The sequence below is a fragment of the Squalius cephalus genome, assembly GCF_949319135.1.
Source record: "Squalius cephalus genome assembly, chromosome: 22".
Taxonomy (NCBI): domain Eukaryota; kingdom Metazoa; phylum Chordata; class Actinopteri; order Cypriniformes; family Leuciscidae; genus Squalius; species Squalius cephalus.
Genome location: NC_137143.1, coordinates 18,747,985 through 18,763,642, shown reverse-complemented (window position 1 = coordinate 18,763,642; position 15,658 = coordinate 18,747,985). Strand labels below are relative to the sequence as shown.

Here is a 15,658-nt window from a genome sequence, read left to right as displayed (position 1 = left end):
TCAATAGCACTTTTTTGAAGAAAAAAAGTTTAAAATTATGTATGCTCACATGAAAAAAATGAAGTGGGGCAGGCTATTATTGGTTTAATGTTGACTCGAGGACCGATTAAGACTGATTCATCGTAAAGATTCGACTCACACGTTCACAGTGTGTATGAGTTCTATAAACATTCGACCTTAAAATTGAAATGAAGCATTTTCACTGATAATTATTTTATTTTATTTTATTTTATTTTATTTTATTTTATTTTATTTTATTTTATTTTATTTTATTTTATTTTATTTTATTTTATTTTATTTTATTTTATTTTATTTTATTTTATTACTAAAGTTTATTTTGTACAAAATACAGTTCCGCCATTCACATTTGATGTGACGCTGGTTGTCGTCGCTTGCTTCACACAAACTTTCAGGCGCTGATGAGAGTGGGAACTTTATCACTTCTCTTTTACAAGAAGATATTTCTGTCGTCAATCAAATTGAACCGAATTGATGCCAGGGTGGTCTGACAGTAAATAAAGTTATCTCACAACTTTAGACTGCTGTTTTTGCATTTTAATGAGATGTTTATGATGTAGCGTCAGATAGTTTTGCTGTAGTAGGGGGCGAGGTTTGTTTAATCTAAGTTACAACATAAACATCTGATTCTGAAAATGTTGACAAGACTCAACACGCGCTGCTGAGGAATCGCAGGCAGATACCGAATGTTGGGCTCCAGGTAAGTTTAATATTCTATAATTTTCCTTGAACTTAGCCAGCAACTTGAGTCGCTTCCTATGTGTGTGTGTTGCACCTTCAACTGCGAGCAGGAGTTTCCTTTTTTACTGTAAGCGATGACATCATTCGAATATCTGATTCTTTCGAGGAATGAAATATTCTGTGATTGACATTACTGCCTGAGATGACCTGACCTAATGTATTTCAAACATGGCAGGAATAGCATGGTATCAGAAAAAGGTGAGCCTTTCTACATCTGTCTTACAGTAAATACAGATTGTGAGTGGAAAGTGGTTAAAAGTTCTCTAATGATCTTGTGTCAAAGATTGGAGCATATGATCAGCAGATTTGGGAAAAATCTCTGGAACAGAATGAGCTCAAGGTAATGTGGCAGTTTGTGTTTGCAGCATAGATGTGGTTCTTGAATATTGTGTAAAATGTAATGCAATCAGATGTGTGAAACTCTGTTCCTTTTTTGAGCAGGGCTTTGGAAGCAAACCTAAGAAGACTGGCCATATCAAGCCAGACCTCATTGATGTTGACTTAGTGAGAGGTGAGTTACTATCAAGTTTAGCATCTGAATCTATTACGTATCGATAATTGTTATAGGCTGTCAGATCATACCTCTACTGTAAAAATGTACGGTAAAACAGGCAGCAACGGTTGCCAGAAATTCACTGTAAAAGTAACATTGTTTGACATTGATGACTGTATGTTTTACAGTTTAAAACCAGATATTATGATTAAAATATACAATATTAATATATCAACTTATTTCAACTACTTCAACTACTTCTTCGCAAGTGTAATGTATCATACAGGGGCTTCTGGGAACACCCTGTTTCAATTTTCACTGAAAATACATAGTTTTAACTAACTAATAGTATTTTAATGTCAAATATAAATTGTCCATAAATTATAAAGTAATATATATTTTTTTTATTTACTGTAAAATTACACTACTGTTTAAAAGTTTGGGGTCAGGAAGAATTTTTTGGAAGAAATTAATACTTTTATTCAGCAATAACACATTAAATTGATTAAAACTGTCAGAAAATACATTTATAATGTTACAAAATAATTATTTTTCAAATAAATCCTATCCATCAAACAGTCCTTAATAAAGTATCACGATTTCCACAAAAATATTAAGCGGCACAACTGTTTTCAGCAGAATATTAGAATCATTTTCTGAAGGATCATGTGACACTGAAGACTGGAGTAATGATGCTGAAAATTCAGCTTTGCCATCACAGGGTTAGATTATTACATTTTAAAAAATATATATTCAAAAAGAAAACATCTATTTTAAATTGTAATAATATTACTGTATTTTTGATCAAATACACGCAGTCTTTGTGAGCATAAGAGATGTCTTTCAAAAACGTAAAAAATCCTACCAACTTTTGAATGTTTAAAAAATGTCGCTATAGATTACGGTAACTAACTGGTAAATAATTAATAGGGGTTTACTTTTACATTGTTGCATTCTTTTCCTAATTAAAAATGACTAAAGTTTTTACGTTATGATGCTGTTTTTGAACTAGTGTCTTTACAACTGCAGGTTCCACGTTTAGCAAGGCCAAACCGGAGAGCCCTTGGACCGCTCTGACTCGTAAAGGCTTGGTCAGGGTCCTCTTCTTTCCTTTCTTCTTTCAGTGGTGGATCCAAGTCACATCTAAATGCATCTCCACCCTCATCTTTGTTCTGTATTTCCTTCAAGGTATGCAGTTTTTCTTCTTTTCAGCAAAACAATCACATGGACATAAAATGTGTTTCCTTAATCATTCTTTGGATATTTCAGATTTCGTGTAGAGATTATACATGTAGTTTAATGATAATACATTCGAAGTCAATTGGAAATGAACTCAACTTAAAATTCTCAATATAATGTCATGATCTGATGGATTTGTGTTCATTTCAGTGGCAGGAGCTGTGTTGTATTTTGAGGTACCAGCCGCCTGTGCCAGTGAGGTTGTGGGTCCATTGTGTCTCATGCTCTTGTTGGGTACAGTACACTGCCAAATAGTATCCACAGAAACCTCCAGAAGCCCGGACAACAGCCCTATCCCCAGCCGGACAGCCAGCCCTGTTCGCAGGAAAAGGTTAAGCTACTACTGTATCAGATTTGTGAGAGACTGACTCGGAGCCATAAAGGACCAAGTGTTTTTTTCTTCTTTTTTTTCCTCTCATCAAATGGCCAATACATCTAATCTTCTGCAAGGCTGGCAGTTTAATCAGCAGTGCCAGTGTTCAGCTGACACTAGTGGGTCAATGACAAATAAGAGTGTCCACAATAAAGAAAAAATCTAGTTTAAAACACATGTGCCAAGTTCTTAGAAATGCACTCGTGGTATTCATGTTGATGTCATGTGGTTTTGGAAAACTTTATACCATTTTCATGAAAACTTTATAATCAAGTAAAAAGTAATCGTTTTTCTTACAGCTTAAAATCTTTATTTTTTATTATTTAAAATATATAATACATTTGAAATATATTTTTCAAGGTAAAAAGTTATATTTTATAAGTGTCAAGAATTTTTAATTCATAAATATGACTAGTTGCACCAATTTAAATTTTACAACCTGTCATGTCATCAAATTATCATATATTTTAAGAGACTTATTGGGTGCTTCTCATTTTTAATTTGTGCATCCTCGTTTCCTTTCCTTGCTCCCACGCAACGTCTTAGCTCCACCCCCTTAGGATGCGAGGGAAGGATACACCTGTGCCTTCCTCGCTCCTCGCATTCCTCACGATGCAATTAGAGAATTGAGATGTCCTTCAAGATGGCTCGGTACGATCTGTTTCCGGGTCACGGGCTAGAGGACGGAGGAGCGAGGAAACGAGGAAGCATCAATTTGAGTATTGAGAAGCACACATTGACCCTGACACAGTCATGAGTATCTGCTGGGTTCTTCTCTATGACATCATATCCTGTTTTTTCTTTGTTTCTGCATGTTTGTTGGACTTTAGTTTGGCAGACAAATGTTATATATAAACGCTGAAACGATTAGGTTACACTACTTTTCAATTTTTGTTTTTCTGTTTGTTTTTTGTAATGATATCAGGACGAAAAATATATAAAAATTATTTTCATTTAAAAAAAAATAAAAACATGCACATAATACAAGTTCTCAACTCATTGTATGAATGGATTACATTTTTATTTATTTTTGAATAAATTAATTGGTCTAACAAATTGCACTGATGTCATTGACCCTAGTGTCAAAACAGGCACCAAATTTAATACATCATATTATTAATATGATATATTATAAAACAGATAGGTTCTGGCTTCTGTTTGGTCAATACTGTATTCTTTTGATCCAATTCAATTTATGTCGTGTTTTAATTTTTGTTGTTGTTTATTCATAGACAGAGGAAGAGTAGAAAAGCAAAGAGGTCTGAGGATGAGGGCAGCAGAGAGAGAGGGATAGTAGAACTCAAACCCCAGCAACTTGAAGACAGAAACCAGCTCTACAGATCAGAGAAGAGACTGGTAAAACACTTTCCTTTGAACTGCACTTTTTGAAGAGTCATGAACATTCATGTTTGTGTTGATTGAGATCCTGTGGGCTTTGCAGAACTCCCTGAGGAGGCCTCCGTATGGGGCTTCTGAAGACCTCTCCAGTGAGGAAGAGGAGGCAGATGAAGCAGAGCTGCAAAGAGAGAGACTCTTCTCATCAGCACCTCCAAAATATGCCCGAGCGCTCAGGAATAGACTTCACAAAGTCCCCAAGAACAATTCGCCACCTCAGACTCAGGTGAGTATCTGACTAAAACCAAAAGCAAAAGTCTGTAAAATAGAATATTCATTACCATTGTGTGATTGCATACAGGGAGACAGTAATGGGATGCCAAAAGATACCCCAGCTATGCCACCTGAAGTTGAGCTTCTGCGGCCTTCACAGGGCTCGCGTCCAGCCTCCGACACAGATGATATGTTATGGGAGGAGCTTCTGCATGATCCTGACTCCGCCTCCACAGGAAGCAGTGACAGTGGGGAGGAGGAGCATCACAGTCATAGCCACTCCCTCCCTCTGCCCAGCATCACTCTGACTAGTGATGAGGATGAGGCCTTACCGCAGGTGGGCTGCTGTTTTACTGTAAAAAATGTTTAAAGCTTAAAGGGATAGTTCACCCAAAAATTATCCAATGAGATTCATTCTCATGTGTTACGCAGCGTGTTTGAGCTTCCGCAAGAACCAGTGAGGTTTGTTCCCGCGCGTCAAGCAGGTTCGGTATGTTCGCTGATCAATGTTGTGAATAAAACTATAAATCTGTTCATCATGTAAGTGACTGTGTTCCTTTAGAAAATTTTGACTTAACCGCTCGATTCATATGGGATTAGTTTTACAAACTTTTTTAAGCATCAAAGTGGTAGTTGCGTAGCTGTCAATGGAGATTACAGAACTGGCTCAGATTTGATTAAAAATATCTTAATTTGTGTTTTGGAGATGAACGAAAATCTTAAGGGTTTGGGAAAAAAAGGGTGAGTAAATGATGACAGAATTTTCATTTTTGGGTGAACTATTCCTTAAACCCTGGTGCATCTTTTTAACCCCTTGTAAGAGAAGTTTTAACCCCTCCAGCGCAAATTAAGATGCGAACTGTTTAGCGATAATACGTTTTTACATTGTGAAGTTCACGCTACAAGTAACGCCGAAGCACAGAGGACAGCCACTTCTTGTGTGAGCTACACAACACACTTATGTCACGTGTCACAAGTTACGTCCCTCTCGTGATCACTCGTATGACAGCGGATTGCAAACAGTGATTTATTATTAAAAAAAAACTTCTTACACACACCTATCACTTCACTTCAGAAGACATTCATTTATCCACTGGGGTTGTATGGATTATGGTGAATGTGAAACTTCTTCGCATGAGCTTGTGTTTCCTGTCTCCCGCATTTGTATGAGTATGAATGGAAGTCAATGGATCTAGAAGTGTAGTGTGACCACCCCTTGTAAGTTGTTTAGACAGGCAACAAATCACATACTAACAATAATTACCTAATTTATTATTCATGTGCTGTGTACAGTTTGTAAAGATACTTTTCATGCATCTTTAATTTTAGTGTCTGTCTGAAGGCAACGATTAAAATGTCGAACCACAACAGCAAATGCATTTAATTTCCATAGATAGACCAGCAATTCTGAGCACAACCTCATGAATATGCCAGTAATAATGTTAACCACATAACTATTAATGTGTAGTGTGAAATTTGTAAATCTAACTGCCCATTAGCTTAATCCAGGATAATGTTAATCCAGGGCAAAAAATAAAAAAATTTCAAGGTAAAAAGTTTTTCACGGCACATGACATTATACTGGCCTTGCCATGTCACAAAAAGGTCAAATAATCTGATATTTCAAGAAACTTATTGATCTTGACAGTCAATTAGGTCATGATATAATTTCCTTTTCTTTTTTTCTTTTTTATTTCTTTTCTTTCTTTTTTTTTTTTTGCTTCTGCTTGTTGATTGGGCCACATTACTGGTTCTCCAGACAATTTAAAAAAAAAAAAATTAATATACAGTAAAAAAAAAAAACATTATGTTGCTGTAGTTTCTCAATAGTTATTTTTTATTCATTATGATATCACGACAATTGCACCACCTTGACATTCTTGACTTGATGTCCCCCCAAAAAAATGTCAAAATGAATTTTATTTAAAAAAAAAATTACAACCATGCTTATCATAGAATAACCATTTAAAGTGTGGAATTCATAACTGGCCTTAATTCCTTTCATTTTCTAGGGTTAACAACCTCATCAAACAGCATATAGGTGGCATAGAAAGGACTCTGACTACATTATTAATTTTGTTCTTAATTGAATCTCCCTTTAGCACCAGTTCTCATGGCTGCAGGCTTGCCACCCCTCCAAAGACCGCGTCAGTGCCATAATCTGGGAGCAAGGAGAGTGTAAAAAAGCTGATATGTCCGTCCTGGAGATCAGTGGTATCATTCTCACACGAGTAAAGTCCTTCTTTAACTCTCTGTCTTGTTTATTTCTTCTTAAGTAGTTTAAATTGCCTGGAACAGGAAGAGAACTGTTGACTGTCTCTCTTAAAGTACATGTTATTCAAATTCAGTGTAAACATCTCTATGTAAACTTTTGAACACTGACTCTTTTAGAGATTTGCATTTGTATTTGCATTTCAGAAGTAACAGGTCAGTGTTGCTGTAACTTACGGTGAATGATTTCTGTTTCCAGGTGAAGGTGGTTGAGCAAGGGATGGGTTATCTTATTTTCGGCAGCTTGGTCACGGCCTCACTGGCTCTGCTGCCATACTGCTTCAGACTGGCACAGAAACTGGATGTTGCCAATCTCAATTCTGTTTCCTTCAAGAAACTTCCAGCAGTGGCCATCGGGCCGCCTTGTGCCTTGTCTTATGCATTCTTCATCATCACCACAATGGAAAGAGTTTTCCTCTCTGGACTTTTCTTCTTCATGATGTGTGTGGCTGAGAGGACGTATAAACAGGTGAAGATGAAAACGAATTCTCTTCAATTTGTATGTTGCACTCTGGAGTGTTTGCATTATTAACGCTATGTTTGAAGCCACCATTTGACTAAAACGCTAATTTCCGTAATGTTACACTATGTTCAGTTCTATATTCTAATACAATTTTTACATTTTAAGTTATATAAATGGGCATTAGCTTATGCATTTTGAGCTAACGTGCATTAACTAATGTTAACAAATTGAACTTTATTGTAAAGTGTGCTGAGCTTTAGGGTACATTTTAGAGCTGCACGATTCTGGATAAATTGAGAACCACAATTTATTTGTTCCAAAAAGAGATCTCGATTCTCCCACAATTCTGAAAAGACAACTAATTAATTTACTAGAGGTTCTGACAAAATGTTAAAAATGAGTATTTAAATATGTTTAATGAATTATTTTTTATTTAAAAAAAAAACAGTTTGAAAGAATGATTCAATTACTCCTTCATAAAGACTTCATTTGTTTCATTACTGGACGAATCAGCGTTTTTGAACGAATCTCTTGAATGAATGATTTTATGACAACAAAAAAAATCTCATTCATTTGTCGCCACCTAGTGGCGTAACGATGCAATCGATAGAGCCGTTATTTGAAGTTACTTTTAAAAGTCGATTTGCTCTATTTTCAACTGTAGGCATCAGTGTTTGTATGCGAACTATACATTTTTATCCCAGTACTTCTGATTAGTGGCAGCGCCACGTGTAGATCTGAATGTTCTGGTGAGCATTTGTCAAAGCTTTAATAGACACTGGAGAATCGTTGTAAGTTAGGAATAAGGTCACGTGTTTGAATCGAGTTTGCAATCTTTTAACGATTAATTGTGCAGCTCTAGTATGTTTACACAACAGCAATGTACTAAACAAGGAAAAGTTTTTAGCGACAACGTTGTCAAAACGTTCCCCGTTCACATGGATCTGTGAAAACAACTACAAATTCTGTAATATGCATGCCAGGCCAGTAGTTGGCGATATCACTTTGTAAATAAACACTACATGCCTTTAGAGTGAAAATGTAGCACGCTTGTGCATGGCGTCAGCTTTCACAAATTTGCGTTTTTGTAGTTCGCACGAAGACGATAACGGTATCAAAGTTTGCCTTTTCAGGCCCCAAAAACACCTTTGTGGCCTAAATGAACGGCCAAATCACATAAAGTTTTCCATTTTTAGTTGAAAATGGTGTCGTGTAAACACCCCCTTAGTGCCACAAAATCTGTATAACGCCGGTCAGGATTTTTGTTCTCAACAAATGTGATGTCATCCACAGCGCCTTTTATTTGCGAAACTTTTCAGCCATCTCACATCTGCACGCAAAGCCAAAAAATCGGAGATTCCTCACTTTCGGCTGAAGAAAGTACAGAATATCAAGATGTGGCTTTCACTTCGATCATTCCTGAAGGTATCCTCTTCCTACTACAGTTTACATGTAGGGATGCTCAATATATCAGTACTATATCATGTGTTGATTTATTTTATTTATCAAACATATTAAAGAAGAAATAGTTACATTTTTACATTTACATTACCTTACCTGTCATCTAATGAATCAAATCTCAAAATAAATAAATAAATTTTTTGTATACAGTATAATGTTGTTATGCCTAAATTCACTTGTAGCATTGAAAATGACTGATTTGAGTTTTAAGTTTTCATTTATTTAGACAAAATAGTATAGAATTTTAATTTCAGCCAAAACATGAAAATAATTTTTGTCCTTTATAGACTTAGGGGTAAAAGCTTTTTGTTTGCTTTTACATGTTAAGCCAACTTGCTTAACCAGTCTGTTTATATAAGCACAAATGAAAGTGAATGCGTGTTTCTGCTGGCTGTGACATTTGTGTAGTGCAGTTTACAGATACCTACTTCACATTATATGAAGATCAATTTAATAATTTCTTTGTTCTATTTAACAGAGACGAGGCCCTCAGCGCTCTGTTGATGTCATTGTGTCATCGATTTTCCTCCTGGCTTTGTCTATTGCCTTTATCATCTGTGCCCAGGTCAGCTATTGTTCTGCTCCACAATGTTTTTGACACACACTTTAGACATATTTTTTAAGCTTTGCCTTCAAAAGAATACTATTCCAGTTCCATCTGTACCTTCAACCCTTAAAGGAGAACTCCGGTCAATTTTAACATTGAGCTCATTTTTTTGTCAATTTGGAGTGCTGTCAATACAGAGAACAACGACAAAAATCGGTGTTGCCTACACCGTGTTATCCTCTTTTTAAAATTTGCACCCTGTTGACTTCAATGGGGCAAGTTTTAAACCTGCTTTTAGCCTCTTAACATCCTTGATGTGTTATTACAAGTGCACACCCAATGTGAGTGATTCCTTCAGAGTGAACACGGGTGAATCTGACTGCAGTAGATGTGAAAGATATGAATAAAAGTGAAGTTAATTCGGCCAGCGCTCATACCTGTATTTATTTCCTGTTTTCGGTCGAAGCCCACAGTAGTCGATTGTCGAGTTCTCCACTGTTGCTTAGTTACCTATGATCACGCGCGTGAACTCGACAATCGACTACTATGGACTTCGACCGAAAACAGGAAATAAATACAGATATGAGCGCTGGCCGAATTAACTTAATTTTTATTAATATCTTTCACATCTACTGCAGTCAGATTCACCGTGTTCACTCTGAAGGAATCACTCACATGACCTGTGCACTTGTAATGACACATCAAGGATGTTAAGAGGCTAAAAGCAGGTTTAAAACTTGCCCCATTTAAGTCAACAGGGTGCAAATTTTAAAAAGAGGATAACACGGTGTAGGCAACACCGGTTTTTGTCGTTGTTCTCTGTACTGACAGCACTCCAAATTTACAAAAAAATGAGCTCAATGTTAAAATTGACCGGAGTTCTCCTTTAATGCATGAATGTTTCGCCAATCATTATTACATATTCGGGTCTTTACCGACCCGGATCTATATCTATTGCAGATGGCTCTCTAACTGCTGCAATAAAAAAACTCCTGATATTTGAATAACAATTAAAAAATAATAAATTAAGCATATTTCGTTAGCTTTTGGAACTAAGAAGAGTTCAGTTTGAGCAGATCATTTTTACCATCATCATTGTCACCAGCAGAGCTCATTTCCCAGTACATTCAGCATCTGGCTCATATTCTCAAACATATTCTCAAAGCTATCATTTTCAACATCTTCAAAATCAATATTTTCATCGCTGGCAGCTTCTTCACCAGATCCACCATCAAGAGACAGTGACACTAATATTTGCACACAGTATTTGCTCTGCAGTAAAATGCTGGGCCATTTCAAGTAGAACACAGATAAAAAGTGCTTTAAGTTGTTAAGGGAGGTCTAACAGTAGTATTTGGGTAAGAAATACTACCTACAGAAATTGAATAAAGTAATCAAATGTAAAATAACAGTGCATCGTCTTCCTTTTATAAACCCTTATTAAAGTTACTCAGTCAAGAGCAGTCAGTGATTTTCTCTGTATCTTTTGTTGTTTGAAGTAACATTAAGGACTCAGACAGCATCAAGTTTAGGCTACTGTCACTTTAAGAACTAATGCACGGATCGAAATACGATTTTCTCTCAACTGTTTACTTTCACTGTACAAGAAATAACCAACTTTTTAAATTAATACTCACCAAAATGGGCAGTTTGATATATTTTTTGTGTGTATTTATCCTATCATATGAAAGAGAACTCAATTCAGCACTGGTATGCTGTGAGAGGTGGCTATCGGTGTGCGCGCTTCATGAAAACCGCCCCGAATTGAGTTCTCTTTCGCGTCGTCTTGCGCTTAAATAGTTTAAAATAGCGTGCAAATGCATGAGAAAGCTGTCCCGGGCCCTTATTGTCGAGCCTTCTATTATATTGTACATTTCTTTGGGCCTGTTTACACCTGGTCACTTCATGTGTTTTTACTGATCGGATAGCATGATCTGATTTGTTAAAACAGTTCCATTTACACTTGGACATGTAAATGCGTATCCACAAAACGAATATAAATCCGATGTTCAATTCCCTCGCTACATGCAAATCTAAAGTAACAGATATGAGCTGCATTTTATTTATCATCAGCGAATTTCAAGATCAGAGACAGCAATAGGAGAGAGAGCGCCATCAGCACTGGTAAGATAATTTAGTCTCACTACTTTAATGAAGATGATTGTGTGTTGACCGTCTGCGACTTGCTTTCAGTTTCATTTGCCTCGGCTACTCATTTGTGGCGATTTACACTTGTCCAGTTTCGCTTGGAATGTGTCTCGGACAACCTCCTGAAGTGGTTTGTGTGATCTTGGAAGCGTTTCGAGGGGCATTTACACCTGGTCTATTCACGATCGGATAGCTATCCAGAGAAAACGCATGAAGTGACCGGGTGTAAACAGGCCCTTTGTGTTTTCCCAGAGATTATGTCGCTTAAGTTTTCCTTGACATCAAATGTGAAATTTATACATGCAATCATGCTCATAAGTTTACATACACCTTTCAGAATCTGCAGAAAGTTAATGTTATTTTAACAAAATAAAAGGGATCATACAAAATGCATGTTATATATTTTTATTTAGTACTGTCCTGAATAAAATATTTTAGATAAAATATGTTTACATATAGTCCACAAGACAAAAAAAAAAAGACCCTGTTCAAAAGTGTGTCGTTACATGGATGATCGACATCTGTTTTTGGGGTATTTTTTTGTGATGGTTGTTCTTGAGTCTCTTGTTTGTCCTGAGCAGTTAAACTGCCCAATGTTCTTCTGAAAAATCCTTCAGGTCCAGCATCTTTTGCATATTTGAACCCTTTCCAGCAGTGACTGTATGATTTTGTGATCCATCTTTTCACACTGAGGACAATTGAGAGACTCAAACACAACTATTAAAAAAGGTTCAAACATCCACTGATGCTCCAGAGGAAAACACAATTCATTAAGAGCCGGGGTTGAAAACTTTTTGAATTTGAAGATTAAGGTAAATTGTACTTTATTTGTCTTCCGGGAAATGTGTAAGTATCTTCTGTTGATTCTGAAGGGCATATTTAAAATCAAATTTAAAATAAGAAATTTGGACATCTTCATCCTGTTCAGAAGTTTTCAGGCTGTTAACTAAAACTATTAAAAATCATTTTAATTTTGTTCATTGGATTAAAGCTAAAATAAAATATAAAAATGTAAAGAAAAAAAAACTTAAATGGGGAAAAACAAACTTAAAATAAGTTTAAGCTGAAGTATTAAAATTACTAAAACTAAAACCCGAAATAAAAATAAATGATAGCTAAATAGTAATATTTAATGACAAAAGCACAACAAAATGACTAAAACATTTAAATAAAAATATGTAAATAAAAGCTACCTCAAAATATTTATAAATACTATAATAGTGTATAAATAATAATATAACAGTCACTCAGGTTCTCAAACTTAATATATATATTCTGTCATTTGGATTTAGTAAGCATAAATGGTCCTGACTAGTTGTGTGTGCCATAAAGTCATCTTCATAGACATAAAATTGATTTCAGGTGTTTATAAAAGGTTAAAGGGATAGTTCACTTTGAAATTAAATTTTGGTATGTTTTAGCTTACCTCAGGGGCATCCAAGATGTAGGTGTCTTTTTTTCCGCAGTAGTTTCAATTTTGATATTTTTAGGTCAAACCGTTCTTGTATCTCAGTCAGATAATGCAGGTCTGTGGTCACTGTCTCAAAGAGCATGCACAGAGTCCAAATTAAAACAGTTCCCCATCGTCCAAATTAAACAATTCCCCATCGTAAGTACACATTGATGGCCTAAGACACGAAACGAGCGGTTTGTGTGAGAAAACGAACAGTATTTATATCGTTTTTACCTTTTGTACACAGCCACGTCCAAGTGATCTGAAGGCGCGGGCGCTTCCTATTGTGTGACGTCTGCGCAGACTGGTGCATAGATATATACACTAGATGTCGCCGTGGCTACGGCAGTTCATTGGAACGAGGCGACATCTAGTGTATATATCTATGCACCAGTCTGCGCACACGTCACACAATAGGAAGCGCCCGCGCCTTCAGATCACTTGGACGTGGCTGTGTACAAAAGGTAAAAACGATATAAATACTGTTCGTTTTCTCACACAAACCGCTCGTTTCGTGTCTTAGGCCATCAATGTGTACTTACGATGGGGAATTGTTTAATTTGGACGATGGGGAACTGTTTTAATTTGGACTCTGTGCATGCTCTTTGAGACCGTGACCACAGACCTGCATTAAATGACTGACAGACAAGAACAGTTTGACCTAAAAATATCAAAATTGAAACTACTGCGGAAAAAAAGACACCTACATCTTGGATGCCCTTGAGGTAAGCTAAAACATACCAAAATTTAATTTCAAAGTGAACTATCCCTTTAAGTATCATATTACTGTGCTTGTTAAATCTTTTCACAGTTTGAAGATTTGACTGTCTAATATAGCAAAGGAAACGGGAAGATAACGCTTGTTGTGTTTCAGCTTTTGCACAGTCATCACACTTTTCTGGACTCTGAGACCAACTGGGAGTTGATGGTCTGGTGTGCTGCTCTCACGGTCTTCCTCCTACGCCTCGCTACCCTCGGAGCAGAGACCAACCGAAAATATAGCAACGCTTCTGTGCTTCTGACTGAACAGGTGAGATAAAAATCTCAGCTGCACAGAACAAAGAGGCAGTATTGTTCAGAAACAAGTGAACCATTCACACGTACGAGAGGCCATTCAGCGAGGCGCAAATAATTACGGTCAACATTGCTTACGGCTGAGCTGTGCGTTTCTGCTTCAGATAAACTTGTATCTTAAGATGGAGAAGAAACCAAACAAAAAGGACCAGCTGAACATAGTGAACAACGTACTGAGGCTGGCCACAAAATTATTAAAAGTGAGACCATTAGAAAAGCATCATTCATTGAGAACAATAAAACATGCTTTGCTTTGCATTGACCATCATTTGCTCTTTCCAGGAATTGGACACTCCTTTTCGCCTGCTGGGTCTGACGGTGAATCCGCTCGTCTACAATATCACAAGAGTGGTCATCCTGTCAGCAATCTCAGCTGCTGTCAGCGATTTACTAGGGTTCAACATCCGGGTGAGGGGAACATTTGCGCTCTTAAGTACAGTGGTTATCTGCACCTTTTTCCTGGGTCTGTTTTATTGTCCCGCTGAAGTGCAGATGTCTGTAATTATTGAACTTGATGATCTGTTTTTTTATGACTTAAGTCATTTGTTCTTCTTCCTGTTATCAGGACAGTTAGAGTTGCTCACTCTTTATAGTGTTTGACTTTTATCATACCGGTGTTTAAGCAGTACAAAATATACAAGCAATCTTTAACTAAGAGGTTTAACAGTGTCTGTCATATGTTTTTTTTTAACAGCTCTGGAAGATTAAACCTTGATGTGATGCCTTACACTGCCAGCGTCTTAACACTGGGGCCAGACAGACTCTTAAGTGTGCTTGTGCACAACCTACTAAATGACCAAGTTATCTATTAAAAACTGTGCAAATCTACTGACCAAACTTATGCATTTCCTCAATACTATGTGCCTTCGGCCAGACCGAGTGAACCTGTGTTCAGCTCAACCTTGTTGTTGAGTTTTCCTCATTTGAATTGTAGAATCATTAAGCACAGCCGGACTGCAGTGGGTTTTCTTGATGCACTTGCTTACGGTAACTACTTAACAGCTTGCTGTTATATTCCAACCAGTGCTCGCTGTTTCTCATAAATGTATCCTCTGCAAGTGTATTATCTGGTCTGGAAGCAACCACTTAAATCAGAACCACTATGTGCCTTGTGGATAGTTGCATATAACAGTACTTTTAGATAAGCTATTTATGAGACATGGATTTGTCAACTGCTGTGAATGGGCAATTAAATGAAAGTCTTGACTTTTTAGAAAAGGGTACTGAAAAACTTGCGCACTGAAGCTCTTGGAGGAAGCACTTTTTATTGGCATTGTATTAAAATAAACAAACCTTTCTCTGAAAGTCATCTGTAATCATTAATCCTTTACCAAATATTGAGTTTGTGGTTGGGGGGGGGGGGGGGGCACATATAAAACTTCAATACTATTTAATTATAATGTTTTTCTGACGACTCAAAGAAAACTTGATTCCTGGCCATTAAATATGCCCGCCAAAAATAATGTTTTATTGTTTTCATTGAATTATCATTAATGGAAAAGTGTGGATTCAGTGATTTTACTGCTGTACTTTTTATACTGCAAGCGTTGTATACTCTGTATTTCGTTTGTGAACGAATCTTTTGAATGAATCAATCATACAAGCTAATGATGATTAATATGTAAATTACGAATGAGCGTTATTAAAACATTTTTACTTCTTATATTTATTTAAGCTGTCTTTTTCTATATTATTATAAAAGCCTCTTGTGGCTTTAACGTTATAGGAAAGTATCGAAAAAGGGGCCACTGACTGGACAAATTAGTTCA

At 36.5% G+C, this 15,658-nt stretch overlaps 1 protein-coding gene across 3 annotated transcripts; it reads left to right on the top strand.

Annotated features, from left to right (window-relative positions):
- Positions 1 to 369: 369 nt before the first annotated feature.
- Positions 370 to 15,557, top strand: phtf1 (putative homeodomain transcription factor 1). 3 transcript variants are annotated; one of them, XM_079857585.1, is made up of 18 exons: positions 383 to 718; positions 866 to 957; positions 1,043 to 1,099; positions 1,201 to 1,270; positions 2,282 to 2,440; positions 2,642 to 2,822; positions 4,097 to 4,220; positions 4,306 to 4,485; positions 4,561 to 4,809; positions 6,575 to 6,703; positions 6,943 to 7,212; positions 8,500 to 8,631; positions 9,146 to 9,232; positions 11,288 to 11,338; positions 13,690 to 13,845; positions 13,994 to 14,089; positions 14,172 to 14,297; positions 14,584 to 15,557. In XM_079857585.1, exons 2-18 carry the CDS (start codon positions 928 to 930, stop codon positions 14,602 to 14,604), a joined length of 2,118 nt encoding a protein of 705 aa, XP_079713711.1. In that variant the 5' UTR covers positions 383 to 718; positions 866 to 927; the 3' UTR covers positions 14,605 to 15,557. The 3 variants fall into 3 exon arrangements, with proteins under 3 accessions (XP_079713712.1, XP_079713711.1, XP_079713713.1); XM_079857586.1 differs by lacking the exon at positions 11,288 to 11,338 and having other exon boundaries at positions 370 to 718; XM_079857587.1 differs by lacking the exon at positions 13,994 to 14,089 and having other exon boundaries at positions 14,584 to 15,551.
- Positions 15,558 to 15,658: the final 101 nt, after the last annotated feature.